Source organism: Heterocephalus glaber, unplaced genomic scaffold (genome assembly GCF_053883595.1).
Source record: "Heterocephalus glaber isolate CG9 unplaced genomic scaffold, H.glaber_assembly_v1.0 deba00000347, whole genome shotgun sequence".
Classification (NCBI taxonomy): Eukaryota; Metazoa; Chordata; class Mammalia; order Rodentia; family Bathyergidae; genus Heterocephalus; species Heterocephalus glaber.
The window spans coordinates 12,344,975-12,371,448 of record NW_028258143.1 but is presented as its reverse complement, the minus strand read 5'-3'; the positions used below and the strand labels follow the sequence as shown (position 1 = coordinate 12,371,448).

The window sequence follows — 26,474 nt, the reverse complement described above, 5'->3', positions numbered from 1 at the left end:
TTGTTAAGAAAAATGTTATTTATGCATCTATTTTTTTTCCATTAAGTTTATTGCTACATTTTACAGTTACATTCATCATTGGGAGCTTGTACCTTTACATGATGTATCTTGGTTCTTATTTTTTCCCCATTCCCCTGCCCTCCCTTCAACCCCTCCACCCTTCCCTATTTACAAAGACTTTGTTTCCATGTTATTGCTTTTCTCATATTTTTTCTTTTCCCTTCTTGCCTTTCCCCTACCCCTCCCACTTCCACTACCCCTTTAGGCCTTTTCTTCATATTTCATATTATCACTTATACATTTTGATCCTTATTTACACTTTTAGTTTCTCACACCAGAGAAACTATTTGGTATTTACACATGTGTGTCCTATTTCACTTAAGAGTATGACCTCAATGTGCATCCATTTAGCTATAAATGTATCTAGCTCCTCATTATTTATGGCTGAGTAGTACTCCATCTTATTAAAAAAAAAAAACCCACATCTTCTTTATCCAGTCTCCAGTTGATGGGCGCTTGGGCGGTTTCCAAGCATTAGCTATTAGAAACTGGGCCACTGAGACAGGCAGGTCTGCCCATGCCCTACCAAGGTCCTGAGATGCACAGAACACACCAAATAAGCCCACTGCAGACAGGCAGGTCTGTGCATGCCCTACCGAGGTCCTGAATCATGCAGAAGATGCAAACTCACCCCGCTGCAGACAGGCAGACACCTGGATCCACACTACAAAGACACAGAGGACACCAGACCACCAGACCAAGGTACTGAGTCCCGCTGCTCCCTGGCCCAGGGGTAGGGGCTTCTGAGCCACCGTCCCACTGCTCTTGGTCCAGAAGAAGGGGTTTCCCGGCCACCATCCCTCCCGCTGCTCCCAGCCCGGAGGAAAGGGCTTTTGGGCCACCTGCTATCCCGCTGCTCCTGGCCCAGAGGAAGGGGCTTCCAGGCCACCATCCCTCCCACTGCTCCCAGCTCACAGGAAAGGGCTTTTGGGTCACCATCCCTACCGCTGCTCCCAGCCCCTGTCCCACCTCACCCAGCTCAGAGGAGGCAATCTGTGCAGGCACTAACAGCCGCCCGCCCCAGTCGAAATGAGAAAACACGTAAATAAGTCTCAAAACCAGACTTCCAGATCACCTACAGCAACCCCAAAGGGAAATGAGATGGAACACTCTGATACTCAACCACCTGGACCCACTGAACTGGCAACGAAAGGGGATCTGGAAAAAATGAAATCAGAAATAATTTCTCAGATAACAGGAGAAATTGTGCCCCTAGTGCAACACATGATTAATAAAACTATAGAGTAGCTCAGGAATATGATTGAATCCCAACATAGGAAACAAATGGAAAAAAATTGCTTCAAAATTAAAAGGGAACATGACAAATCAATCCAGCAGCTGCTAGATGATGCAAAGAAGAATAACATAAGACTGATTGGGCTCAAGGAAGAAACAGGAGAGAGTGGAGATGACATAAAAAATCTCTTCACAAAAATAATGGCAGAAAACTTCTCAAGCAGGGGAAAAGAGCTTGACATACAGATAAGTGAAGCATATAGGACTCCAAATAGCCTTGATCAAAAAAAATCTACACATAGGCATATAATTGTTAAGATTCCAGAAACACAAGAGAAGAACAAAGTTCTACAAGCAGTCAGAGAAAAGAAACAAATCACATACAAAGGAAAGCCCATCAGAATCACAGCAGACGTCTCAACACAAACCATCAAGGCAAGAAGAGCTTGGAGTGCCATATTCCAAGCCCTAAAAGAAGCCCTTTATCGAAGATGAGATGGCTGAGTGTGTCTGGCATTGTTTCTGCATCTTCCAATCTGTTCCACTGGTCCTCCGGTTTGTTTCTTTGCCAGTACTATGCTGTTTTTATCACAGTAGCTTTGTAGTAGAGTTTCAAGTCAAGGGTTGTAATACCCCCTGACATTTTTCTGTTACCTAGAATTGCTTTTGCTATTCTGGGTCTCTTCTTGTTCCAAATGAATTTTTGGATTGTTTTCTCAAGATCCATGAAGTATGCTGCTGGGATCTCAATTGGAATTGCATGAAATCTATATAGCAGTTTTGGAAGCATGGCCATTTTCACTATATTAATCCTTCCTACCCAGGAGCAGGGGATGTCTGTCCATTTTCGGATATCATCTTCAATCTCTCTTTTCAGAGTGCTATAGTTTTCAGAGAACAGGTCTTTGATTTCTTTCATTAGGTTGACTCCTAGGTATTTCAGTTTTTTGGATGCTATTGTGAAAGGAATTATTTGCCCTATTTCTCTCTCAGTGAGTCTGTTGTTGTGTAGAGGAAAGCTATTGATTTTTGTGTGTTGACCTTGTGACCAGCTACTTGACTGAATTTGGTTATTAAGTCTAGAAGACTTTTGGTGAAGTTCTTGGGGTCTTCTATATAGAGTATCATGTCATCTGCCAATAATGACAATTGGACTTTTTCATTACCTATCTTTATTCCTTTTATTTCTTTCTCTTGTCTAATTGCTGTGGCTAATGTTTCCAGAACTATATTGAACAAGAGTGGTGATAGTGGACATCCTTGTCTTGTTCCTGATTTGAGTGTGAAGGATTTCAGTTTTTGACCATTTAGTATGATATTGGCTGTTGGTTTTTCATAGATGGCTTCTATCAGTTTGAGGTAGAGACCATCTATTCCAATTTTTTGTTGGATTTTTATCATAAATGCATGTTGGATTTTGTCAAATGCTTTTTCTGCATCTATGGAGATAATCATATGTTTTTTGTCCTTGGCTCTATTGATATAGTGTATTACATTGATTGATTTGTGTATATTGAACCATCCCTGCATCCCTGGGATGAATCCCACTTGATCAGTGTGTATGATCTTCTTGATGATCTTCTGCATTCTGTTTGCCAGTATCTTATTAAGGATTTTTGCATCTATGTTCATTAGTGAGATTGGCCTATAGTTCTCCTTTTCGGTTGGGTCTTTCTCTGCTTCGGGGATCAAGGTGATGCTTGCTTCCAGGAATGATTTTGGGAGTATTGTTTCCCTTTCAATTTCATTGAAGAGTTTAAACAGTAGTGGCAGCAGTTCCTCTCTAAATGTCTTGTAGAATTCAGCAGTGAAGCCATCAGGGCCTGGGCTTTTCTTAGTTCATAAGTTTTTAATTATGTTTTCAATTTCATTGGTTGATATTGGGTTGTTCAGAATTTTTAGGTCTTCTTCATTCAACTTTGGTAATTCATATGTATCTAGGAATCTGTCCATTTCTTCTGTGTTGTCCATCTTATTGGCGTATAGGTTCTGGAAGTAGGTATTGATGATCCTCTGGATTTCTGCTGGGTCTGTTGTAATTTCACCCTTTTCATTCCTAATTGCATGGATTTGGGCCTTTTCTTTCCTTTTTCTGACAAGGTTAGCCAAAGGTTTGTCAATTTTGTTGATTCTTTCGAAGAGCCAACTCTTGGCTTCATTGATTTTTTGTGTCGTTCTCTTAGTCTCCATTGCATTGATTTCTCCTCTGATCTTTATAATTTCCTCCCTTGTATGAGCTCTGGGGTTGTCCTGTTCTTCTTTTTCTAGAAGCTTTAGGTGCAGCATCAGGTTGTTTAATTGGGCTCATTCTGTTTTCCTAATATGCGTATTCACTGCTATGTATTTCCCTCGTAAGACTGCTTTCATTGTGTCCCATAGATTCTGATATGTTGTATTGTCATTGTCATTTAATTGAAGGAACTGTCTGATTTCTTCTTTAATTTCCTCTGTGACTCATTGGTTATTCAGAAGTGTGTTGTTCAATTTCCATGTGTTTATGAAATTTTTGCAGTTTCTTTTACTATGGATCTCCAGTTTCATTTCACTATGGTCTAATGATATACAGGGTATAACTTCAATTCGTTTGCACTTATCTAAATATGTTCTATGCTCAAGTATGTGGTCTATTTGGAGAACAACCCGTGTACAGCTGAGAAGAATGTGTATTCTGATTTTATGGGGTGAAACACTCTGTAAACATCTGTTAAGTTCATATGTTCAAGAGTTTGATTGAGTTCTAGTATTTCATTGCTTGTTTTTGTCTAGTTGATCTATCTATTTGTGACAATGGGGTATTGAGGTCCCCCACTACTATTGTATTAGTGCTTATATGGTTTTTCATGTCTGTTAGTATTTGTTTTTATATAGTTCGGTGCACTAGTGTTTGGTGCATAGATATTTATGATTGTCATCTCTTCCTCTTGGATTCTTCCCTTTACAAGGATATAGTGTCCTTCTTTGTCTCTCTTAATCAGTGTTGGTTTGAAATCCACTTGACCTGCAAAGAGGATAGCTACTCTTGCTTTTTTTCAGGTTCCTGTCACATGGAGTATTGTTTTCCACCCTTTAACTTTCAGTCTATGAGTTTCTTTTTGAATTAAGTGTGTTTCTTATATGCAGCATATTGTTGGACCTTGCTTCTTCACCCATTCTACCAGTCTATTTCTTTTGATTGGTGAGTTGAGACCATTAACATTGATGGTTATAACTGATACTTATTGAGTTATCATTGTCATGACTTTTTCTTTTTGTATGATCCTCCCCATTTGCTTTTAATTTCTTGCTGTGCCCAGTGGATTCATTCTGCTGGGCTTCCTGGGGTTGTGATCCTCATTGTCTTTTCTTATGATTTTGTCTAAAATTTTTTGGAATGCTGGTTTGGTATTCATGAAGTTCCTAAGGTGCTCTTTGTCATGAAAGTATCTTATTTCTCCATCAGTTTTGAAAGATAGTTTTGCAGGGTACATCAATCTGGGTTGGAGGCTGTTTTCTTTTAGGGCTTGAAACACATCACTCGAAGCTCTTCTTGTCTTGAGGGTTTGCATTGAGAAGTCTGCTGTGATTCTGATGGGCTTTCCTTTGTATGTGATTTGTTTCTTTTCTCTGACTGCTTGGAGAACTTTGTTCTTCTCTTGTGTTTCTGGAATCTTAACAATTATATGCCTATGTGTAGATTTTTTTTGATCAAGGCTAGTTGGAGTTCTATATGCCTCGCTTATCTGTATGTCAAGCTCTTTTCCCCTGCTTGGGAAGTTTTCTGCCATTATTCTTGTGAAGAGATTTTTTATGTCATCTCCACTCTCTCCTGTTTCTTCCTTGAGCCCAATCAGTCTTATGTTATTCTTCTTTGCATCATCTAGCAGCTGCTGGATTGATTTCTCATGTTCCCTTATAATTTTGAAGCAATTTTTCTTTTCCTGGTCACTAATTGCAATCTTACCTTCTATATCAGAAATTCTGTCTTCACATTGGCTCATTCTGCTGCATAGACTTTCAATGGAGTTTTTAATCTCCTGGAAATCTGTTTGCATCTGTTTTATGTATTCAATTTGTTTCCTATGTTGGCATTCCATCATGTTCTTCAGCTCCTCTATTTTTTTATCTGTATCCTCTCTAGATTTATTAATCATGTCTTGCACTATGGGCACAATCTTTGCTGTTATGTGAGAAATTATTTCTGATTTCATTTTTTCCAGATCCTCTTTCATTGCTAGTTCAGGGAGTCCAGGTGGTTGAGTATCAGAGTGCTCCATCTCATTTCCCTTTGGGGTTGCTGTAGGTGATCTGGAAGTCTGGTTCTGAGGCTTGTTTACCTGTCTTCTCATTTCGACATGTGCGTGTGTGTGTGTGTGTGTGTTTGTGTGTGTGTGTGTGTGTGTGTTCCTGGCACCCACATGGCTCGCCTCTGTGCTTGGAGCTGTGGCACACCTACCCGGAAGCCTCCTCCTGGCTGGGAGCTGTGGCACACTGACCTGGAAGTCTTCTCTGGGCTGGGAGCCATGGCATGCTGACCCAGAGGCCTCCTCTGTGCTGGGAGCCATGGCACACCTACCCGGAAGCCTTCTCTGTGCTGGGAGCCCTGGCATGCCTACCCAGAAGCCTCCTCCTGCCTGGGAGCTGTGGTGTGTTGACCTGGAAGTCTCCTCTCGGCTGGGAGCTGTGGTCCATTATTATTTTTAAGAGATCTCTCTTTTCATGGTCACTAACCACTGTCCTGTCTTCTATATCTGATATTCTGTCTTCACATTGGCTCATTCTGCTCTGAATACTTTCAATAGAGTTTTTAATCTCCTGGATATCTGTTTGAATCTGTTTTGTGGATTCCATTTCTTTCCTATATTGGGCATTCATGGTTTCCATTTCTTTCCTATGCTGGGCATTAGTGGCTTCCATCATGATTCTGAACTCATCTATTTTTTTTTTTTGTCTGTTTCTGTTCTAGAGTTTCTAATTGTGTCTTTCATTCTGCTCACCATCTCTGTAGTTATCTGGGAAATTATTTGTCTTGAATTTTTCTAGAGCCTTATTCATCTGTTTTGTTACTTCCTGTGCTATCAGTCCAGGATGTCCAGGTGGTTGATAATCACATTTTTCCACCTCATTTCCCACAGAGCATGCCTTTGGTGAGCTGGAAGTCTGGGTTTGTGCCTTCCTTAGTTGTCTTCTCATTTCTATTTTTGTTGTGGGTGCTGTTATGGTTTAATTCCTGGTTGATACTTTGATATTGCTTATTGTAAGTATCTTTTTTGCTTGTATTTAGAACTCTTATGGAATGATTGCTTCTCAGAGGTTTCTTTTAGATATAGCTGGTCTTTAGGTTTTGAGTCTCTAATCACTCTTAGGTGATTTTGTTTTCAGTACACCAGGAAGGACAACTGATTAGATTAACACCTTAGCCCAAGTGATACAATCAGCAACAACAATAGAATAAAAAACAATAGCCTAGAAAATGACAATTTGTGGTAGCCATTAATCTATCACTTTTAATCATGTGAATTAAATCAAAATCAAGGACCAGCCCAAAATATGTTTACAGTGAATAAACTCTTCAATATACAACTTTATCCTCTGGAGTGAGGACTTAGAAGGAGTTGGGGAGGAAGGGATAGATAGGTAGAAGGATAGGGAAAGGTTAGAAGTGAGGCCAGAGGACACAGGAGGATCATGCAAACTTTGGGAAACTGTTGAAGACAAGAGGAAAAAACTGAACAAAAGAACAAAGACAAGAACAGAACAAACTAACAGCAATAGGGAAGCTAGAAACTGTATTCACTTCCCTATAAAACTAATGACAACGGAGAGAAGGAAAAAGAGAGAAGAAAAGAAAAAGAAAGAAAAAAGAAATCTGAATTAGGGCAGGAAAAGGAACAAAAAAGAAGAGGGATGAAGAACAAGGTGGGAGAGAGAGAGCAAGAGCATGAGAGTGAAAGAAAATAAAAAAGAAAAAGAAGAAACCAGTAAAAATAAATTTGAAAAAATAAATAAAAATTAAAAATAAGAAAAAAAACTTTTAAAAATAAAAAATAGAAATAAAAATAAAGGGCCTACTTCAGGGTATGTCTCTGCTGTCACATTAGACAATGTGGGCAGCAGTGTGCAGATCTAAGTTGATTAGTCTCAGCAAGCCATCAGCAGTCTACTGAGATTCAGGCTGATTTCTGGCTGCAAGACCCAAGTTGAGCTCCTTGACCACCTGCTGGATTGAACTCTGCAAGGTTCTACTGCAGGTTCCAGCTACCTTTCCCCTGAAGATAGTCCAGGTTCCGAGGGGAGGTGGTGAGCCCTTCAACTTACAACTACGGTGGTCTGGTGTGCCTTTATTGAAGAGATTTTCTTCACTCTTTCAGTGGGCTTCAATTTTCATCAAGTAGCCTCAGAGAGGCCCTCTCTCTGTTGTTCACTTCTGCTCTATATTCTGGAGCTCAGAACATTGGCCATTGCAACACCCTGCACCTCTGATAATTAGCTATACTAAATCGAGGTACACTTTTAGATACATTGTCCATTATAGTAACTTTTTTCTCTCTCTTTTTTGTATTGTCTTTTACTTTGCACTTTATTTATATATTAAATTTCACATATAAGAGAAAACATGAAATATTTAAGGTTATCTGTCTGATTTACTTCACTCAATATTACAGTCTCAAGGTGCATCTTTTTTTTTTTGAGACAGGGTCTCACTATGTAGTTCAGGCTGGTCGTGAACTCACTATAGCCCACACTGGCCTTGAATTTGCAGCGATCCTCCTGTCTCAGCCTCACAAGTAACGGGATTACAGGTGTGCACCACCATGCCCTATTTTTGCATCTATTTTTCTACAAATGACTTAATCTTATACTCTACTGTGTATAAATGCCACTTTTTTATCCATTTACCTGTTGATGAACATATAAGCTGCTTCCAAGATTCAGCTATTGTGAATTGTACTGCTATAAATGTGGGTATGTATACATAACTGTGGTCTTTAACTCTTTGAGGAAGATACCTAAAAAGGAGAATAGCTGAGTTAAAAAAGAATTTCTAGATTTAGTTTTTGAGGAATCTTCATGCTGATTCCCATAATGGTTGTATCAGTTTACATTCCCACCAGAATTAAAGAAAAGTTTCTTTTTCCCATAGCCTCACTAGCATTTGTTATTGGTTGATTTCTTGATGATGGCCATTTTTTTAAGGGGTGAGATGGAATGTTAGTGTTGTTTTAATTTACATTTCTCGAATGATCAGTAATTTTGATCATTTTTTTCATATATCTATTTGCCATTTGTACTTCTTCTCTGAGAAGTGTCTATTCATTTCAGATGCCCATTTTTGAATTGGGTCTTTATATTTAGGGGGAGCCTAATTTTTTTTAGTTATGTAACCTGAATATTAATCCTTTGTCTGGGAAAGAGCTGGGAAAAATTTTTTCCCTTTTTAGGGATGTTCTCCTTACTTTGTTGGTGGTTTCTCTTGCTGTGCAAAAGCTTTTCAGTACGATGAAATCCCAGTTGTTGATTCTTTGTGTTATTTCCTGCATGACTGAGATTTTATTCATAAAGTCTTTGCCTACACCAATGTCTTCAAGAATTCTATCTATTCTATCTTCCAGTAGATTTGTTTCTGTTTTAATATTTAACCTTTGGTCTATTTCAATTTTAGTTTAGTGCATGGTGAAAGATATGGGTCTAGTTTTAATCTTCAACATGTGAAAAGCCAGTTTTTCTAGCACCATTTATTAAACAGGCTTTCTTCCAGTGAAGGTGTTGGCCCCTTTGCCAAAGATAAGGTAGCTAAGTTTATAGGGAGTTGTTTCTGCATCTTCTAATATGTTCTGTTGAACCTCATCAAGTCTGTTTTTTCGCCAGTACCATGCTGTTTTTATCAAGGTAGATTTGTAGTATAATTTCAAGACAGGGATTGTGATGCCCCCTACTTTGCCTTTGTTGTCCACAATTGCCTTTGCTATTCTATGTCTATTCTGGTTGCAAATGAATTTTAGGATTGTTTTCTCTAATTCTGTGAGATATGCTATTGATGTTTTGATCAGGATTGCATTAAATCTGTATAGCAATTTTGGAATATGGCTATTTTCATTATATTGGTTCATGCTACACTAGAACAAGGGATATCTTTCCACATTCTGATATCCTCTTTGATCTCCTTATTCAGAGTACTGTAGCTTTCAATGTAAAGGTCTTTCACTTCCTTCTTTAAATTGATTCCTAAGTATTTGGTTTTCATATGCTATTACAAAAGGCATTTTTCCCTAATTTCTCTCTCAGTGAGTTTGTTATTTGTGTATGGGAATGCTATTGATTTTTTTAATGTTGACTTTGCATCCTGCTATGCTACCAAATTTGGTTATTAAATCTGGAAGTCTTTTGTGGAATTGTTTGGGGGGTTCTATGTAGAGTATCATGTCATCCACATATAATGATAATTTAACTTCTTCCTTTCCTATCATTATTCCTTTTATTTCTTTCTCTTGTCTAATTCTTCTGACTAGTTTCCAGAACTACATTGAATAAGAGGTGAGGATGAACATCCTTGTCTTGTTCCTGATTTTAGAATGAAAACTTTCAATTTTTGTCCATTTAGCATGATGTTAGCTATTGGTTTGTCATAGATAGCTTTCATCAGATTGAGATAAAGACTATCTATTATAATTTTATCTAGAGTTTTTATCCTGAATGGGTTGTCAAGTGCTTCTCTGCATCTATTAAGATGACCATATGGTTTTTGTCCTTGGCTCTGTTAATATGGTGTGTTGCATTAATTGATCTGCATGAGTTGAACCATCCCTGCATCCCTGGGATGAATCCTATTGGGTCATGGTATATAATCATCTTGATGATTTGCTCCATTCTGTTTGCCAGTATCTTACTGAGGATTTTTGTGTCTATGATCACTGGGGAGACTGGCCTGTAATTCTCTTTTTTGTTTGGATGTTTCTCTGCTTTTGGTATCAGGGTAATGCTTGCTTCCAGGAATGAATTTGGGAGTACTGCTTCCCTTTCAATTTCATTAAAGAGTTAGAGAAGTAGCAGCATTAGGTCTTCTCTAAATTTCTTATAGAATTCAGTAGTGAATCTATCAGGGTCTGAGCTTTTCTTTGTTGGTAGATTTTTAATTATATCTTCAATTTCATTGACTAATATTGGGTTAATTAGAATTTTTATTTTCTTGATTCAGCTTTGGTAATTCATATGTATCTAGGAATCTGTCCATTTCTTCTGAATTTTCGATGTCATTAGAGTACAAGTTCTCCAAGTAGATACTGATGATCTGGATTTCTGCAGGATCCATTGTAATTTTACTCTTTTTATTCCTAATTGCATGGATTTGGATCTTTTCTTTCTTTTTTTTCCTTTTTCTTTTTTTTTTTTTTGGTACCGGGGATCGAACTCAGGACCTTGCTCTTACAAGGCAGGTAGCCGCACCACTGAGCCAACTCCCTAGCCCTGGATCTTTTCTTTCCTTCTCTTCATAAGGTTAGGTAAGGACTTATCTATTTAATCTTTCAGAGAATCAATTCTTCAAGTCATAGATTCTTTGCATTTTTTTCTTAGTCTCAGCTGCATTAATTTCTGCTCTGATCTTTATAATTTCTTTCCTTATACAAGCTTTGGGTTTAACTTGTTCTTCTTTTTCTAGAATGTTGAAGTTCAATGTTAGGGTACTTATTTGAGTTCACTCTGATTTTTTGATATGAGAGTTCATTGCTATAAATTTCCCTAGTAAGACTGCTTTCATTGTGTCTCATAAATTCTAGTAGGTCACATGGATATTATCATTTAACTGTACAAACTATCTAATTTCATCTGTAACCATTGATTGTTCAGGAGGGTATTATTTAATTTCTATGTGTTTATGTAGTTTTTGTCATTTCTTTTGCAATTGATTTCCAGCTTCATTGCACTATGATATGATAATATGCATGTGATAATTTCAATTACTTTACATTTACTTAAGCAGGTTCTATGAGGTAGTATGTTGTCTATTTTGGAGAATGTTCCTTGTACTGCTAAGAATACATTTGTCCCATGTGTTCTGTTGTTAGGTGGATGTCTACTAAATTTATTTGTTCAAAGGTTTGGTTCAGCTCTGAAACTGCTTTGTTGAATTTTGGCTAGTTGATCTATTTTTTACAGTGGGCTATTGAAGTGCCTCAATAAAACTGTATTTGTGCTTATCTGATTTTTCATATCCATTGTATTTGTTTTATATAGTTGGATGCACAGGTATTTTGGTGCATATATATTTATGATTTTTATCCCTTCCTCTTGGTCTTAATAAGTATGTAATGACTGTCTTTGTCTCTTCTGATCAGTCTTGTCTTTAAATCCATTTTGTCTGCAAATAGAATAGCTATCCCTGCTTTTTTCCAGAAACCTGTCACATGGGATATTGCTTTCCATCCTTTGATTTTCAGTCTAATTTCTTTTTTAATTAAATGTGTTTCTTGTATGCAGCATATTGTTGGATCTTGTTTCTTGACCCATTCTGTCAATCTGTTTCTTTTGATTGCTGAATTGAGACCATTTACATTGATGGTTAAAACTGGTATGTATTGACCAAACAAAAAAATAAATAAATAAAAATAAATAAAACTGATATGTGTTGACTAATCCCTGTGGTGTTATTTTCCTGTTCTTAGCTCCCTTTCTTTCCCTTCTATTTAATGGCCTGCCTTCCCTGGTAGATTCATTCTGTTGGGTGCATGGAGTTGTACCCCTCATTATCTCTTCTAGAATGTCCTTCAGAACATTTTGTAGTGCTGGTTTGGTGGCTATGAATTTCTTCAGGTGTTCTTTGTCATGGAAGTATCTTATTTCTCCATCAATTTGAAAGATAATTTTGCAGGATACATCAGTCTGGGTCTGAGTTTGTTTTCTTTCTTTCTTTCTTTCTTTCTTTCTTTCTTTCTTTCTTTCTTTCTTTGGTACCAGGGTTTGAAGTCAGAACCTTGCACTTGAGAGGCAGGCAGCGGAACCACTGAGTTAAATCCCCCGTCCTGGAAGTTATTTTCTTTTAGGGCTTGAAATACTCACTACAAGCTCTCCTTGATTTGAAGGTTTGTGTTGAGAAGTCTGCCATGATTCTGGTGGGCTTTATAGGTGATTTGTTTCTTTTCTCTAACAGCTTTTTATATTCTGTCCTTGTATTGAATCTCTGAAATCTTGACTAGTATATCCTTTGGCATAGTATTTTTCTGATCATGGCTATATGGAGTTCTATATGCCTCAATTATCTGTATGTCAAATATTTTTTCAATGCTTGGAAAGATTTTGTTATCACTTCTGTGAACAGGTTTTTTAATGCCCTTTGTACTATCTTCTGATTTTTCATTGATTCCAGTTAATTTTATATTAGCCTTCTTTGCATCATCTAACAGCTGTTAGATTGATTTTTCAAGGTTCCTTGCTACAGTGGTACCTTGTATCACAAACCACATTCTTTTCATAATCCTGGTTGCAAACCGAATTGAAAGAGAACTGAATCAAATTTCCTCATTAAGTCAACATTGAACTTAACCATTGAATTTGAGTTCTCATCTAATTTGGTTTGCAGCCAGAATCTTGGAAAAAATCAAGTTCATGTACTGAGATACCACTCTATTTTTATGAAGTCTTTAATTTAATGATTGTCAACCACAACCCTGTTTTCTAGATCTGATACTATACTTTCACATTGACTGACTCTGCTGTGTATACTTTTGATAGCATTTTTAATTTCCTGGATTTCTACTTGAGGCTGTTTAGTGGAATTCAGTTCTTTTCTATGTTGGGGATTCATGGTTTTCATATCTTTCTCAAGCTCCTCTATTTTACATATCTGTATCTACTCTAGATTCACTAACCATTTCCTTTATTATGGTCATCATCTCTTTAATTATCTGTGTAATTATTTCTGTTGTGGTTTTTGTCAGAAATGTATTCATCTGTTTTGTTACTTCTGCTGCTACCATTTCAGAAATTTTGGCTAGGTGGCTTTTGATTCCTTCCACCTCAGTGTCCCCTGGATTTACCTTGCAGCTGTTGAGTTGTATCTTGCTTCCATGTTTCCTCATTTTCTTTTTGTTGTTGTATTGTGGGTTTTGTTGTTGTTATTGTTGTTGTTTTCTGTACTGAAGCTTGTAAACTGCTTATGGTAGGTAGATTTATTACTAGTATTGAGACCTCTTAAGGAAATTACTACTTTACTTTTCAGAGATGTCTTCTAGGCCTAGCTGACTTTTGGCCTTTGAGTCTGTCCTAGGATCCTGCCCCTTCTATTAATTAAGGATGAAATGTTGCACCCTTTTTGGCCTAGCACCCAGTTTTTTGGTACTGGACTGTAGCATTGTTTATAATTCCCAGTCTAGCTATTGGCATACAAAGAAGATCAATTGTTCACAACAACTATGACACCTTGGCTAAAGTAGTACAGTACAATCAGTAATAGAAATAGCATCAAACACAGTCTGGAAAATGATGAATTATGATAAGTAATGATCTGCCACCTTTAACCTTAGGTACAAGATTTATAGTTATATAACAAAATCTAAGACAAATCAAAATTATAGAGAGTGAATATCCAGTTAATAGAGTGATTTTACCCTAAGGTGAGAAAATTTAAAAGGGAAAGGGGAAGAAATAGAGAAATAAACAAAGAAAAACAGGTTAGAAACAAGGCTGAGGGATAAAAGATTACCCAAGACTCAAGAAAGTGGTGAAGAAAAGAGGAGAGAAGGAAAAAAGGAAAAAACAAAAACAAAAGCAAAACAAAACAAAAACTGAAAACAATGTTCCCACTCACAAGAAAAAAAAATGAGCAATTTTTTTTTGAAAAAACATAGAAAAAAAGGAGAAATTTCTCTTTGATTTCAAGCCTGCTGTTATCTTCTGGAGTCTATAGTTTTGTGGCAGTGTCCAATTCAAGACATGACTTTGCTCTCACTGATAGACAAGGGAGGCAGTCAGAGACCAGATCCATGCTGGGTAATCCTAGCAAGCCAGCAGTAGGAGAGTAGGGTGAAGTGTCAGTTTGGGCATTTGCAAATTCACAGAAGTTCAGGTTGAACCTAGCCTCTGGTTGTGAGGCTAGCTCCTCAATCATTTAACTTATAACACTCTGAGAGTCTCTTGCTGGCCTGACTACAACTTTCTGACCATGAACATCTCCTGTGGTTGTCCCTTCTCAAGTCACTGTGGGATCTTAACACTGGGAGCCCTGAGATGAAGACAACCTATGGCTACTCTGAGTTCCACATTCAGTTGACCGGTCACTAAAATTACATCTGACCAGGCACTCTCTCTGGTGAATATGGCAGATGCCAGGACTGGAGTCACTCAGCAGCTGAAGTAGTGCACAGCATCCACTACTCTATTCCACTGGTGTGTTTCTCCCTGAAGGCCTCTGGAGTCACCTGCTTTCACTGTCCCTATAGATTCAATCTTCCTTTCTCATGCCACTAGCCAGGAGCCAGAGAGAAAGTGCAGATTGCCCCCTCCTTTTTCTGCATTGTGGTCTGTCTCTTCAATTTCTCTGTAGGCTCCAATTTTCCCTTCAGATACTTCCTGGGTCCCACCGCCCTCCTTCTTTTCTTCCCTCATGTTATTTTCCAGTGTCTGGATTCTGAAACTTAGGAAAGATTGATTTGTTGCTGCTTACTGTTCCACCATCTTCCTGGAAGTCCTCCACCAGGCTTATGGCAAAGAGTTTGTGTCCTGCTGCCCCAGGGCCAAGCTCCTCATTCCAGGCTCAGTCCAAACTCTGCTATTGGTATTTTGATTGGGATGGCATTAAATTTGTATAATAATTTTGGAAGCATGGTTATCTTGACAGTTATTGGTTCTGCCCATCCAGGAACAGGGCATAACTTTTGATTTTCTGATATCCTCTTTGATCTCCTTTTTCAGTGTAATATAGTTTTCATTGTAGAGATCTTTCACTTCTTTGTTTAGGTTAATTCGTAAGTATTTCATTTATCTTGATGCTATTGTAAAAGGTATCATTTCCCTAATTTCTCTCTTGGGGATTTTGTTATTGGTATACAGGAACACTATTGATTTTTGAGTGGTGAGTTTGTATTCTGATATGTTACTGAATTTGATCATTAATTCTAGTAGTCTTTTGGTGGAGTTTTGGGGGTCTTCTATGTAGATGATCTTGCAACCTGAAAACAATGATAATTTGATTTCTTTTTCTACCTCCTCCCTTTTATTTCTTTCTCTTATCTAATTGCTCTAGCTAATGTTTCAAGAACCATATTAAACAGGAGCAGCAATAGCAGACATCCTTGTCTTTTTCCTGATTTTAAAGGAAAAGCTTTCTGCTTGTCTCTAGTATTATGTTGGCCATTGGCTTGTCATAAATGGCTCTTATTGGATTGAGATAAAGACTTTCTATATCCCTTTAGGGTTTTCATCATGATGAATGTTGGATTTGGTCAAATACTTTTTCTTCAACTATTGATATGATAATGTGATTTTTGTCCTTGCTTATGTGGTCTATTACATGTATTGATTTGTGAATCTTAAACCATCCCTGCATCCCTGGAATGAATCCTACCTGGTCATGGTGTATTATCTTTTTTATGATTTGCTACATTCTATTTGCCAGTATCTTATTGAGGATTTTTGCATCTATGTTCAGGGAAGAAGTTGGCCTACAGTTCACTTTTTCGGTTGTGTCCTTCTCTGGTTTTGAAATCAGGGTATTGCTTGCTTCCAGGAATGACTTTGAGAGAACTGTTTCCCTTTTGATTTCATTAAAGAGTTTGAGTAGTGTTAGTATTAGATTTTCCCTACAGTTCTTGCAGAATTCAGTAGTGACATAAAGAAAGATAAGCTTGAGAAATTTCTAGCTAAATGGGTGCACTTTGAGACCATATTTTAAATAAGATAAATCAAACATGCATGTTTAAATGCCACATTGTTTCTCTGGTGTGAGAAACTGAAAGTGGAAACAAGGACCAAAATGTATATTAGCTATTGAGAAATAGGAAGAAAATGTTCAAATGAGGAGAACAATCCCCTCCCCTCTTCTTTGTTCCTAGGAAAGAAAGGATGAGGAAAAAAGAGAATAAAAGAAAAAAAATGAAACAAAGCTTTTGTAAATAAGGAGGTGGCAGGGGTTGAGGGGAGGGGAGGGAATTGGGAAAAAGGAAGAAGCAAGATATATCATGCAAAGGTATAAATTCCCTATGATGAATGTATATCTAAACTATATATATGTATATATATATATATACATATATATAGTTTATACCTTTGCATGATATATCTTGCTTCCATTGAATGTTTTGCTTTTAAAAAAAAAAAAGAATTAAGTAGTGAATCCATTGGGACCTTGGCTTTTCTTAGTTGGCAGTTTTCTTTCTATTTATTATTTAATTTTATTGACTCACAGTGTATTATTCTGGATTTTTATGTATTCATTGTTCAGCTTGGTAGTTCACATGTACCTAGAAATTTACTCATTCTTCTGAATTTTCCATTTTATTAGAGTACAGTTTCTCAAAATAGTTACCAATGATCCTCTGGATTTTGGCAGAATTCATTGAGACTTTGTCTTTTTAATTTTCATTTGCATGGAGTTTGATCTTTTCTTTTCATATTTTGGTAAGACTGGTTATGGGTTTGTCTATTTTGTTTAATCAGTAAAGAACTAACTCTTTGATTCACTGATTTTTTAAATCTCAATTGATTATTTTACTATTTCTGCTCTGATCTTTGTAAGTCCCTTCCTTATACTAGCTTTTGGGTTGGATTGTTCTTATTTTTCTAGGATCTTCTTGTGCATTATTGGGTTATCTGTTGGTGTTTGCTCTGTTTTCCCGATGTGAGAATTCATCACTATCAACGCCTCTCTTAGGACTGCTTTCATTTTGTCCTATAGGTTTTGGTATGTCATACTGGAATTATCATTTGATTGTTGTAACTGTCTAATTTCTTCTTAAATTTCAACTGTAAACCATTGATTATTCAAGAGGATATTAGTTAATTTCCATGTGTTTGCATAGTTTCTGTGGTGTCTTTTGTCACTGATTTCTAGTTTCACACTGCACTGATAATACACATAGGATATTGTGGCTTGTGTCTAGATATCCCCCCAAAGCCTCATGCAGTCTTTTTTGAAGGTAGATAAATCTGGAATGTGTGATGCTAGGATTAAGGGCATGTAATTACTAAACCACTACACATGAGTGATTGGTTTGGCACCGCCCTAATCCCGGTAGTCTGAATAAAGACATTTTAAGGTCCTTTGTTGCTTTTGCTACCTTGTGAGCACCATGTTGTTTCTTCTCTGGAAGGTCTGTTTGCCATCTATCCTGCCTTGGAGACAATTATGGACTGAAACCTTTATGAACTGTGAGCTGAATAAACTCTTTCTCCTTTAACTTTGGGTGTCATGTATTTTGTCTCAGCGATAAGAGAAAAGTAACTAATACGTGGGATAATTTCAATTCTTTTGCATTTACTTAAGCATGATTTATGGGTTAGTTTGTGGTCTATTTTGGAGAAAATCCCATTTGCTGCTGAGAAGAATGTGTATTCTGTGGGTTTTGGATGTAATACTCTAGATATCTATTACATGCATTTGTTCAAAGGTTTGATTCAACTCTAATTCTTGGTTGATGTTTTTGTCTAGCTCATCTATCCATTTGTGACAGTGGGGTATTGAGGTCCCCCATTACAATTGTATTGATGTTTATCCAATTTTTTGTGACCATTAATGTTTGCTTTATGAAGTTGTGTACATCAGGATATGCATATCTTTATAATTGTTATCTCTTCCTGTTGAACTGTTCCCTTAACCAATAGATAGTGATCTCTCTTTTTTTTAAGACAAGGTCTATGTAGTTCAGGCTGCCTTTAAACTCACTATGTAGCCCAGGTGGCCTTGAACTCATGGCAATCCTCCTGGTTCAGCCTCCTGAGTGCTGAGATTACAGATATATGCTACCACATCCAAGTGTAGTGATCTTCTTTGTCTCTTCTGATCAGTCTTGGCTTGAAATTCACTTTGTCTGAAATTAGGAGAGCTACTCCTGCTTTTTTTCAGGTTGCTCTTGCATGGAATATTGTTTTCTATCCTTTAATTTTTAATCTATGAGTTTTTTTATTAATTTCTTTTATTGGTACATTGTAGGTATACAACATACTTACATTTCTCATTGGGAATTGTACCTTTACATAATGCATCTTGGTTCTTATTTTTTCCCCATACCTAGCCCTCCCTTCATGCCCTCCACCCTTCCCTATTTACAAAGACTTTATTTCCATTTTTTCCATTTCTCATCATTTTTCCTTTCCCTTCTTTCCTTTCCCCTGCCCCTCCCACTACCCCTGCCCCTTTGGACCTTTTCTTCCTATTTTGCATTATGGATTACTCATTCTAATCAATGGTACATTTTAGGTATACAATATAATGACATTCATCATCGGAAATTTGCACCTTTAAATAGTCTCTCTTGGTTCTTATTTTTCACCCTTGCCCAGCCCTCCCTTCAACCCCTCCATTCCTCCCTATTTACAAAGATTTTGTTCCTATTTTTCCATTTTATATGAGTTTCTTTTTTAATTAAATGTGCTTCCACTATGCTGTATATTGTTGGGTTTTGTTTCTTGATCTATTCTGCTAATCTGTGTCTTTTGTTTGAGGAGAGACCATTCACCTTGAGCGTTATTACTGAAAGTTATTGACTTATTTTTGTCATTGCATTATGTTCCTGTTGCTGATTTTTTTCATTTTGCTCACTGCCCATCCCACAAGGTTTTTGTTGTTGTTGTTGTTGTTGTTGTTGTTGTTGCTATTCTTCTCATTGGCATTGTTGGTTTCATTGTCTCTTTCTTGGATATTCATCAGAAATTTTTATGATATTGATTTGGTGATTATGAATTTCTTGAGATGCTCCTTGTCATGGAAATACCTTATTTCTCTGTCAATTTTGGAGGCAAGTTTTGCAGGATACATTTTCATATTACTTTCCCTAGTAAAATGAAATTTCAGTGTTATTTTAATTTGCATTTCTCCAATGGCCAGTGTCTTGGTTACTTTCTCATTGCTGGATCAAGATACCTGACACCCACAAGACACCTGACACCCACAAGATTCCTGACACCCACAGGAAGGAATGGTTTATTTTAGTTCATAGTCTGTAGAAGTTTCAGTCCATAGTCAGCTGGCTTCAAGGCAGGGTGGCATGGCAGAGGAGAAAGAGTTCATGGCATGGCAGGCAGGAAGCTGCACACTTCTTTCTGATTTTTCTTTTTTATTCCGTTCAGGCTACAAGCCTATTAATTGGTGTCATTCACACCTAGGTTAGGTCTTCCATCTTCAGTAAATCCATTCAGTCACACTCATAATTATGCTAAACCAATTAGTGGACTAATCCAGCATCACATCCATAATCTAGCATCACATTCATGATCCAGTCACTCACAAATCCCCACTTCTGAATGCATGAGGCTTTGGAGGGACACCTAGATAAAAGCCATAACAGTCAGAGATGTTGGACAATTTTTCATGTATGTATTGGTCATTTGTACTTCTTTTTCTGAGAAGTGTCTATTTCAGTTTCAAATTATTTAATTGGGTCTTTTTATTTGGGGGGGTAACATTTTTGAGTACTAAATATTAGTCCTTTGAGAAGTAGCTGGAAAAATTTCTCATCCTATAGGTTATCTCTTCACTCTGTTGTTTCCTTTGCTTTTTGATAGAATCCCATTCATTAATTCTTGATATTATTTCTTATGCAATTGTGGTTCTCAGAAAATCCATCCTATACCTATGACTCCAAGAGTTTTACCTGTGTTGTATTGTTTTAATATCTAGGTCTTTGATCCATTTTTTATTTTATTTTAGTACATGGTGAAAGATATGTCTTCTATATAATGGGTCATGCCATTGCTGAATAAGAATAGCTTGTTTTCCTTTCCTATACATATCCCTTTTATTACTTTCTCCTGCCTGATTGAAAGTTAAAGTTTCAAGTACTATACTGAACTGGAGTGGTGATAGTGGACATTTATGTCTTATTCCTGATTTTAGAAGAAAATCTTTTAGTTTTTCCCCATTTAATTTGATGTTGGTAGTAGGTTTGTCATAAATAGCTTTTATCAGATTAAGATCCTTCCATACCTACTTTGTATCTTATTGAGGATTTTTGCATCTACATTCATTAAAGAGATTGGCTTATAGTTTGGGGGACTTGGGGTTTGTTTATTTTGTTGTTGTTGTTGTTGTTATTGTTATGTCCTTGTCGGGTTTGGGAATCAAGGTAATGGTGGCTTCTAGGAATGACTTTGGGAATACTTTACCCCTTTCAATTTCATTATACTGTTTGAGGAATATTGGCATTGGGTCTTCCCTGAAGTTCTTCTACAGTTCAACAGAGAATCCATCAGGTCCTGGCCTTTTTTCAGTTGGTAGGTTTTATATTTCTGCCTCAATTTCAATCTTGCTTTCTGAACTCCTCATGGTTTTTACACCTTCCTGGTTCAGTTTTGGTATTTCATATGTATCTAGGAACCTGTTTCTTCCAGATTCTCCAATTTATTGGAGTCCAGGTTTTCAAAGTAGTCCCTAATAATCTTCTGGATTTTGGTGGTGTCTGTTGTGACTTCACCTTTTTCATTTGTAATTGCATTAAGATGGATATTTTCTTTCCTGCTTGCTTAAAGATTGGCAAGGGTTCATATCAGCTCTTTGGTTCACTGATTCTTTGTATTTTTTGTGTCAATTTTATGAATTTCTGCCCTGGTTTTCTGTGGGTGTTGTTGTTGTTGTTGTTGTTGTTTTCTCGGACCATCAAGTGGATCATTAGGTTATTTGCTTGGATTCACTCTTTTTCTGATGTGGGCATTCACAACTATAAACTTCCCTCTTAGGACTGCTTTCACTGTTATTCCATAAATTCTAGTTGTACTGGCATTATCATTTGATTCTAGGAACTGTCTAACTTGATTTCTTCTGTGACCCCCTGATCATTCAAAAGTGTATTGTTTAATCTGTGTTTGCATATTTTTGTGGTTTGTCATTGATTTCTCATTTTATTAAACTATAATCTAATAATATGCATGTGATAATATTCATGGATATTTTGTATTTATTTATGCATGCTTTATGGGTTAGTAGGTTTATTTTGGAAAAAGCTCCACATGCTTCTGAGATGAATGTGTATTCTGTAGTTGTTGAAAAGAATGTTGCACATTCTGTAGATACTGTGTTTCCCCCAAAATAAGACATAACCAGAAATAAGAGACATAAAGGGATTTATTAGATAAAAATTTTAAAGTACACATTCAAAGAAATAGAGGGCTCTCAACAGAGAGAGGCACCTTGTACCCTGTAGCTGGGTATATTTATGGGGTTTTGGGGAGGAAATCTGTGAGACTTGTGACTCTATGGGAAGATGGGATTCAATTTACAGATGATAGGCAGTGGCCCTTTCTACAGGGAAAGGGTAGTGGCTGATTCATAGATGGAAAACCATCACAGATGACAGAGCTGTAGCCCTTCCATAAGTGAAAGGCCCATTTATAAGGAAAAGGGAATGGCCAAGGTCCATTTACAGGTAAAAAGAAATGGCCCAGGCTTTCTGTAGTTTTAAGGACCTTAGGAATTTTTGACTCAGTTTGTGTCCTGAAGCTGCAGTTTTTATTAAAAGTACAATTTTAAAATTATTTCCGTGTCTCCTGTCTTTTTTCCATCCTACCTCAGAAATGACTATGCAAGTTCATAAATATACTAAAACCCCACTGAATTGTGTGTGTGTGTGTGCGTGTGTGTGTGTGTATATATATATATATATATATATATATTTTTTTTTTTTTTTTTTTTTTTTTTTTTTTACCGGGGATCAAACTCGGGTTCTTGCACTTGAGAGGCAGGTAGCGGAACCACTGAGGTAAATCCCCAGCCCCTAAATTGTATATTTTTAAAGGATTAATTTATACTGCATGTGAGCTATATCTTGAAGGGAGGGAAGGAGTCAGGAAGAGAAGAGAGATTTCTGGTAGATTTCCTCACCCTCAAACCTCTTCCACAAAGGCAACTAATGCTACTTGTTTCTCAGGTACCATTCCTGAAATATACTGCATATATTTGTGGATCTATACATCCTTGTTAAAAACAGAAATATGAGGATAGCAGACACATTGTTCTACATTTTTTTTCTCTTTACATTGTTACTTTAAGGTTATTCTTTACAACTTATGGATTATTCAATTTCAGCATATATAAGTATTCTTTATTCCTATTTATTTTCAGATATTCTATAATTTAGTAGGCTAGTTTTATCCTGTTATAAATAATTTAATTTCCTTGTATTTATTTCTTCTATAAGTGGAATAAAGTTTTAAAAATAAGAATTATAGTTTGGGCCTGGGATTTAGCTCAATGGTTCTGCCACCTGCCTCTCAAGTGCAAGGACCCGAGTTCGATTCCCAGTACCAAAGAAAAAAAAAAGAATTACAGTTTGACATGTGTTTTTCTTATTTTGATACAATACCATTGACTTAATATCTCTCTTTAGTTTTTTTTTCATTTTTCCTAATTCTAGTATGGATTCAAAAATTACGGGATCACAGGGCGTGGTGGCACATGCCTGTAATCCCTGCACTCAGGAGGCTGAGGCAGGAGGATTGCTGTGAATTTGAGGCCAACCTGGGCTACATAGTGAATCCAAATCCAGCCTGGTCTACATAGCGAGACCCTATCTCAAAAACAAACAAAAAAACCCCACAAAAATTATATCATTCTATATATTTTATTAAATAAATGCCTATTTCTTATATTCTGTATTTCAGTTCTTGGTTTTATTCAGTTTTTATTTATTTTTTATTAGTACATGTTTGTAGTACATGATGATTACATTCCTCCTGGGGAGTTGGTACATATACATAAAACATCTTAATTCTCTTTTTACTCCCTTCCCCTTTCCTCTTTCCTAGCTCCTTCCATCTCTTGAGGATGGGAGTTGATATGCAAGTTTAGGAGACTTAATAGCGACATCTGCTGGAAAAATGTCAAAATAAAATTAGAACCATTAAATCTCTAAGTATTTAGATCAGATTCCTGTTTCTATTAATCACAAAGATTTGTTATCTTACTATGAATTAAGTTTATAATAAGTAAATACAATAAAGTTTATAGGAGGCTCTTAGATGTTGATGCTCTACCAATTTACAAGTGAAAATATATTTTCTCTTTTCAGGATAAGGTCATCCTGGGAACCGATTACCCTTTTCCGCTAGGTGAGTTGGAACCTGGGAAGTTAATAGAGTCCATGGAAGAATTTGATGAAGAAACAAAGGTATACTGCATGTTTTATTTCATGGTCTTCTTCTTGAGTGTTCCTGCCCTAAATGCATTTAGTTCCAGAACACTTTAATGCATGTTAACAAAGAACAAATAAATTATTACACTTAACATTCCTAACGCTATTTCTCTATCTTTGGAAGTAGCTAAGCCTGTGGTGATGGGAAAGCTTTTAGAGCTTTCAATGATATAAACAGCTCGCTGTATCATAGGTTCACCACCACTGATAAAGTATTAAAAGACAAAGGATAGCTGGTTGTGGTGGTTCACACCTGTAATCCCAGCCTCCAGGAGGCTGAGGCAGGAGGATTGCAAGTTCAATGGACTACATAGTGAGTTCAAGGCCAACCTGGACTACATAGTGAGACCTTGTCTCAAAAAACCAAAAATAAAATAAAATTTAAAAGACAAAGGAGGGCCGGGGATATAGCTCAGTAGCACTGTGCCTTCCTGGCAAGCATAAGGTCCTGAGTTCAATTCCTGGTACTGAAAAAAAAAAAGGACAAAGTAGCCAAATGTGGTGGTGCACACCTCTGGGAGGCTAATACAGAAGGATCACAAATTTGAGCCCAGTCTAAACAATGAGAGACATAGCAAGACCCTGTTTCAAAATAGAAAAACTGTGGTTCAGTGTGAAGGTTCTGGGTTCAACCCCCAGAGCCACAAAAAAAAAAAATGAAATGAAATGTAAAACAAAGGAATATAAAACAGAATATAAAAGGAATATAAAACAGCCTAGCACTACTAAATTCAAAAGCCAAGAAAGACAACTGTAAAGAAGAATATCAATAATATAAGCTAGTATGTAAAAGAGATCAAAAGAAAAATGTCTCAAATTTTTTCCTTTAACATTTCTGTTATTTATGGATTTCAAAAAGTTGTAATGATGCTAGTTATTTGGGTATTAAGACTAAAATCTCAGCTGGCTATGGTGGTACATGCCTGTAATCCCAGCACTCAGGGGTCTAAAGTAGAAGAATCACCACAAATTCAAGGCCAACATGGGCTGTAGTAAATTCAAGGCCAGCCTGAAGGACACTCTATACTTGAGCTTCTTATCCAGCCCTTTTTATTTTGAGACAGGGTCTCACTAAGTTGCCCCGGCTGGCCTCAAACTTTCAATCCTCTTGTCTCTGGAGTAGCTAGGATTACAGGTGTGCACCATTGCACCCAGCAAATCAGTTCTTTTTGCTAAAGAGCTGATAGTCTATGAACAGGGAGTAGGTGGAGAAAAATCAGGGAGAACTTTTCTTACATGAAATTTATGAGGTGTACAGATTTGTGCCCCCATCTGAGACCTTTCATCTGTATCACTTCTCTTATGATGGAAGATCTCACCATTTATTTAGGGCCATATGTAAAAGTAAGGTATATGCCTAGAAACCAGGGGATAGCTAGATTACTTTTAGGCACTGTTTCTAACCCTCTTGTCCCATAGACTTAAACTGTACCTTCTCTCTGTATTTGCCTCCAAATAGAATTGGAGAGCCACTAAAAGTTTCCAAAGAGGCCACTTCTAGGAGGCTCTCCCATTTATATGATTCTTCTACAATCTAGTTTCAGATTTATATTTCAAATAGTGTGGCAAAACATGGATTAAGAAGACTTGGATAAGAGATTCACTGTAATAACCTGCTAATACTTTTCTCTCATACTGTGGAGCTGAGTTTTTAAAAATCTGAGGAAAACAATAAAATACTTAAAACAACCAATAATATTTTAAAATAAAATTTTTTTCTTTTCCTTTTTGTAGGATAAACTCAAAGCCGGCAATGCTCTGATATTTTTGGGTCTGGAAAGAAAACAATTTGAATGAATTCACTACAAAAACAATTTGACTGAATTCATGATAAGATTTCACTTTTCTTTTTAAATATGTATCACACATAATACTAAAATCCTATTTGGAACTATTTTGTTCAGAAATAGAATATTCCCAAATATCCTAAATTATTCCTAACAGAGCCAGGGATTTAGCTCAGTGGTACTCCCGCCTGCCTCAAAAGAACAAGATCCTGAGTTTGATCCCTGGTAAAAAAAAATTATTCCTAACAAAAATGATGCATAAGTGTTTTCCTTCTGAAAAGCTGTACATTATTTCACAGACAAATCAAAAATTACTTTTCCAGTGTCTTTTTAATTGACCTGGAAGAAATAAAAAAATAAAATATCATTAATGATTTATATGGAGAAAAGCCAAAACACCAGGTTCATTTTAGGGGCTCAAGTAGATTCTCCATTTTGGTCATGTGAATTGGGCCGAAATAACCTGTTTTGTTCATTTTTAACACCTTCCACTAGGCCAGAATTTGGCTGGGAATGCTTTAGCCACAAAATGAAGATGTACATGTATGTTTACAACCCAATTAAGAAAGCAATACACACATTCATAGAATAATTACTGAGCATACAAGAACTTCAAAGAAGTTTCAATAAGAAGAATTCATTTGGTCTCAAACAGTGGGACAGATACTAGAATTTGGGCTGAATCTTAGATAAGGCTTTGGGGGGGTAGAGGATAAGAAAAATAAAGGCAAAATTATAGGAACATAGCTGTGATTACAGAATGGATGAGACATCCATTCTGGAGAAGAGTTCCTTTCTATAATCTACTTTCAGCATAAATTTTTAATTTAAAATACTGAGCAGAATGTATAAAGCTAGTTTTGCAGAGTAATCAGGCAATACCAGGATAGCCTTATTCTACTAATTTAATTTATCATCTCAACTGGGATGCTACAAAAGAACTTGGTACTGGGAGGGGTAATGAACATCTGCAATTCACATACCTCTGGCTGAATCCCAAAATCAAATATAATTTTTCCAAATAACCTTTTACTTTGGTTGGGTTCATTCATACTTCTTTTCCCTTCTATTAGTCCAGAAAATC

The 26,474-nt window shown here is 36.7% G+C and overlaps 1 protein-coding gene across 3 annotated transcripts in view; it reads left to right on the top strand.

The window, feature by feature from the left end:
• The window catches only part of Acmsd (aminocarboxymuconate semialdehyde decarboxylase), a 68,270-nt gene extending 42,788 nt beyond the window's left edge, over positions 1-25,482 (top strand). For 2 of the 3 annotated variants that reach the window (XM_087195852.1, XM_087195844.1), the window contains 2 exons: positions 23,481-23,579; positions 25,338-25,482. In XM_087195852.1, coding sequence (XP_087051978.1) covers positions 23,481-23,579; positions 25,338-25,400 — 162 coding nt within the window. In that variant the 3' untranslated portion in view covers positions 25,401-25,482. The remainder of the gene's footprint in view (positions 1-23,480; positions 23,580-25,337) is intronic. The other variant, XM_087195864.1, reaches the window with a different exon arrangement.
• Positions 25,483-26,474: the final 992 nt, after the last annotated feature.